This window comes from Arachis ipaensis, chromosome B08, assembly GCF_000816755.2.
Source record: "Arachis ipaensis cultivar K30076 chromosome B08, Araip1.1, whole genome shotgun sequence".
In the NCBI taxonomy this organism is placed as follows: domain Eukaryota; kingdom Viridiplantae; phylum Streptophyta; class Magnoliopsida; order Fabales; family Fabaceae; genus Arachis; species Arachis ipaensis.
This window is the reverse complement of record NC_029792.2, coordinates 8,450,838-8,455,775: the sequence shown is the minus strand read 5'-3', so window position 1 is coordinate 8,455,775 and position 4,938 is coordinate 8,450,838. Positions and strand designations below refer to the sequence as shown.

Here is a 4,938-nt window from a genome sequence, read left to right as displayed (position 1 = left end):
TCCAATAGAAAGAATAGGCGAAACTAATCCTTTCATCAGAAAAATTCACATGACTTTATTATGCTTTGATTTTCACCAGTCTTTTCCTATTAACCACAGCCAGTCAAGTGTCACCCCAGCAAAAATGCCTCCAAGGAGAAACAACACCAACAAGTTCCCCAATGCATTTTGTTCAGGACCCTACAACAAAAGTTCCAAAGCATAATAAAATTAATGTGTCACATTCACAACTTGTCTGTATGATGTATACTTGTTTTTAATATTAAAATTAAAACTCACCTTGTAACCTTTTGGTGCAGATGTAAGAACACATACAGTGAGGTAACCATTGGACAAGCCCAAGAAGGATGTCAAGAATATCATCCAACCTTGGTCACCATACTTTGCAGTGAAATAAAATGCTGGAACAAGTAGGAACCGACAAAGAATCATTATTGTTATCAACTTCCTGGACTCCAACTTCAACTTCTTCACTAGTGGAATGTATCTTCCAATCAGATCACACACATTGTACATTGCAATCAAAACAAGAGCATACCTAGTATGATATTTGGAAATGTCAGATGATACTGAGTTCATGTCTAGTTATGAAGGCAGACGAAAATGGATGGAAGAACTTGTTTATGAAGTTACCATGTGCCTAGGCTGTGTGATCCAGTATCTTCTGATAGGAACCCAGGGAAGATAGATAGTGTGAGAGTATATATTAGGAACATGTCAAGTGCATAATCCATGTTTTCTAGTAACAATTGCTGGATTCCCTTCCTCTCTGATTGTTTTTCATATCCCTCAACCTAGGGGGGGAATTTGCATTAAGTTCAATCTTGAAAAATAAGAAATTTGTGTAGCACAATGGAAAGTAATAAAAGGCTATTACTTCTTCAGATAATGTTTCTATGCCACCAGCTGCAAGGTCAGCTGAAACAGTTTTGGATCCTTCAGATGCTGCTTTTGAACGGTAATACTTCACAATTGGTATTTTGGGGAAAACAAAGGCATAGAGAAGAACACAAACAAGCTCAAAGAATGTTGATATGGCAAAGAATAGAACTGCAAGGAAAGGTAAAAAAACAATAAGAGAAACAGAAGATTATGATGACAAGAAGCTGTAATTTGAGTGTTGATGAGTAGAACTAGAACCTACTTGCTCCTTTCCGAAGACCATCCTTAGAATTCTCAAATGCAGCTTTTGTGATTAGCCTCAAAGCAGAGGTTAATGCACCAGATGCTGCCAAACCAGCAAGGAAAGACTGCAACAAGATATTTAAACCAGATTTAAAAAAATGCATTACATGTTTAAACTCTAAATTACTAATTATGTTACCCATGTTAACCTGAATGAATTCTTGTCTCATGTAAGACAAATCTCCCACCATTCCACCTTGAACATGAGCATCCGCAACCCCGAAAGTGCCGCTAATTGCGCATATACCAATGTAAGTTCCAAGACCTCCTTTGCCAGATGTTGCTAAATCCAACTAATGGAGATTGACAGGAAGATTTTAATCAAAACCATCCTAAAAAGAAATCAAAACTCACAAACAAGTTAATTTAAGAGGACCTACAATTAAGACCAACAAAGTGCTTATGAAAAAGAGAGTGTATCCAAATAGGTTCCGGATTCTTGTGTTGATTTTGGCCTCATTATAAGCCAGTATTGCAAGTGTTCCAACTGCAAATGGTTGATACACAAGAGTAAGCACCCTAGGGGGATGGTATTTCTGCATAACCAAATGAATATGAGAATCACACAACAAAGATACGTGGCTATTTTTATAGATTTGTTGAAAGTTTAATAACTTAACTATCAAAGTTTGCTATAAATTTTTATTAAGATGTATGAGAAGCACCATCAACAGAAAAATACATGAAAAAATTGTTACCGGAAACAAATAAACGTAGTAATCTTCAATTGTCAGCATGCTGTTCCATGAAAAAAGACATCCATTGCCAAGAAGCCAGCAGACAAATATTGCAAGATATTTTCCCTGTTAATACCAAATAAAAAAGAAAAATGGAAATTACAATTTCGTTTGCCTTAGTGTTCCTAAGATCCAATATAATTAGTAGTAGATCCTACACAAACCTGAACACGTGCTGGAACATCACTACTGTTATCCATGGCGACAGTGGATGATTCTATTCAATCTACAAGAAGGAAAATTTATACTATGGAGAAGCCTTATATAATCTGTTTATAATATCTACTATCTACTATATAATAATGAGCCATCACCACATATAATATCTGTAAATTGAATTCTTTAACAGTCCTGGGACCATGTGCAACTCATATAACTCTCATCACCCCAGAAAATAAAAAATAAGAAATAGCATGGCTTTTGATTAACAGAAAACGTTGAAAATGCTAAAAAAAAGGGGTCATAAATTGATAATAATTATAAACATTTTGATTGGAATATATACTAAGTATTTCTTAATCAATAATAGCTGAGGGCACGGAACCTATATATATAAAATAAGAGTAATTAATTAGTATATAGAGAATTGGTGGCATCTTACCAGTGGAATCTAAGCGCCATAATGGTGATATACACATATATGAAAAATATGCATTTTTCTTTGAAGATAATAACAATCAACAAGAATAAACAAAATTTATGTCGCCATACATATACATATACACATATATTATATGCAGAAAAGGGGGCAGACCAAGCTAAGTTACCAGCAATTCCATATAGTGCCATTTAAAAAGTAGAAAATCAAATATCAATTGTGTTTGTGTGATGTAGTGAAGCTTTAATTTGGCTTGAAAGCAAAGCAGATTAACTAATGAAGGAAAAGCTTACTCTACAACTCAACCGAGAAGCATATGGAAGTGGGAGAAATATGATTCCGCATTCTAGCTAGGATAAACCAGAATCTTAATCTATTCTCGTACCATGTTGGTGGACAACATTTGACCATAATGAGTAAAAGTGAGTCCAAAGTTTAAATTTGAATAGTTCTATTAGTTAGTGTTATTTATTATAAATAGAGATAATAATAATAATATAATTGATAAGTATAAAATTAATAATTCAAATTATCTCTTTTTTTTTTATTTTTCTCTTATCTAATATTTTTTTTTTAATTTCTCTCTTATCCTATTAATTCTTTCTTATTCGATTTCTTTCTTTTTATAGGAGCATTTTCTTAATTCAAGTTTTTTCTTCATTTAGTAGCATTTTGAATATTATGCTAATAGTTGTCATATCGATGACGATGATTACCATAATAAATTAAATAATCAAGCTATATTTATACTACAAATCAGTCATTATTTAATTATTAATATAAAATAAATATTTTTTAATTCGATAAATCAAAAATTAATTTATTACGAATTTGAATTCTATTAAAAAATTTATCGTTAATTAATAAATTATTATATATTATACATATAAATTAAGACTCAGACTCCAATATTTATTTAAATAGTCATTCAACTAACTCAAATCGATCAATATGAATGCTGCGTGGAATTCAATGGCTCATGGTTTGCGTTCATACTTCATATTTCGCAGCTGGGATGGGACCGTTGACTTTGCCATCATGCTCACACTTAGTGTTATTCAAATCAATCGGCTGGCATATGCATCATTATTCTTCCATGTATCCACATCCGTTACATATATTACTACTGCTAATAATAGTACTAGTAATTCATTTGTGTGATTGTGTCCATTATAAGTCAACATTTACAATGACGTACAAGATGCCACAGAAGTTGGTTAATTTTCAAATCCCTCAATTTTCTTTTATTGCAAAATCATTTATTAGTCCCTTCGTTGGATTCACATGGCTATTACTTCAACATTGAGGAATCTGTTTGTCTTTATGAATGTCAACGACAATGAGGTTGTGAAGGTGGAAACTATTATATTGATTAAATATATATGTAATATATTATTATTGAAAAATTAGGTATTTTTTTTATACGGTGTTTTATTCAAATCGGACGGTCCAATTTGTTTGATGAAAAAATAAATTACAAATTTGAAGAAAAAATTAAACTTTAAATCGGAGGGTCCGATTTGCTTGAAGAAAAAATTAAACTCCAAATCGGAGGGTCCGATTTGTATTTTTTATTCTTTTTATTTGTTAAAATAAAAATTGGACAGTCCGATTTTAACATTAAATTTTTTTTTTATTTTCGAAATCACAAATCGTACCGTCCGATTTGTGATTGTTGGTTTAAAAAACAAAACAATGCAAATAAATCGGTACTTCTGATTTGTGTCATCCCATAGCCAAATAAAATACCTTTCTCCTCACACCATATTGTCGTACAGGTTTCTCTCTCCCACACGACAAATCAAAAGCGTGGAAACTACTACCTAACTTCATATATCCTATTCAAAATTTTCCCACCAATGCACTCTCCTATTTTCAGTAAAAATCTGAAAGTCTAAAGGATCCATAGATCACGTTTTTACATTTTTTATTTTACTGAAAATCAGAATCAAACGAGTTTTTATCATTTTATTTCACACGAAATTTTTATTTTTGTTGAGCTTATCTTAAAATACTTACGTTATCTTTTAACAATTGTATTACTCTAATTAAACTTTCTACTTAATAATTTCTTTTGTCCAAATTTGACTATCTGCTGAATCAACTAACCCCAAAAATGAATAGCGCGCACGTGATCTATACCTGACCGTTAGAACAAAGACTGCCGTGACGAGTACAAGGCACGACAATCGCTACAAAACCTAGGACGCGATTCTAGACAAAACGGCTATCGATGCAAATCTTGGTACGTAGTAATAGCAAATATTCAAATAAAACTTTAATAAGAACTAGTTTATACTAGTTTTTAAAAAGATATTATTTTTTTATATTTTTAAAAAGTTTTTTTAATAAATAAAAATTATTTTATATTTGGATAAATTTAAAAAAAAATATTTATCTTAAAAAATATATTCAAAT

The 4,938-nt window shown here is 31.4% G+C and overlaps 1 protein-coding gene across 6 annotated transcripts; it reads right to left on the bottom strand.

Annotated features, from left to right (window-relative positions):
• LOC107614458 (equilibrative nucleotide transporter 3-like) lies at positions 10-2,965 on the bottom strand. Of its 6 annotated transcripts, none has more exons than XM_021108794.1 (10): positions 2,814-2,965; positions 2,087-2,148; positions 1,884-1,988; positions 1,566-1,721; positions 1,335-1,478; positions 1,145-1,250; positions 878-1,050; positions 634-794; positions 280-538; positions 10-180 (listed from the first exon to the last, which is right to left on the bottom strand). In XM_021108794.1, exons 2-10 carry the CDS (start codon positions 2,120-2,122, stop codon positions 73-75), a joined length of 1,248 nt encoding a protein of 415 aa, XP_020964453.1. In that variant the 5' UTR covers positions 2,123-2,148; positions 2,814-2,965; the 3' UTR covers positions 10-72. The 6 variants fall into 6 exon arrangements, with proteins under 6 accessions (XP_020964453.1, XP_020964455.1, XP_020964454.1 ...); XM_021108796.1 differs by having other exon boundaries at positions 1,884-1,923; XM_021108795.1 differs by lacking the exon at positions 2,814-2,965 and adding an exon at positions 2,690-2,797.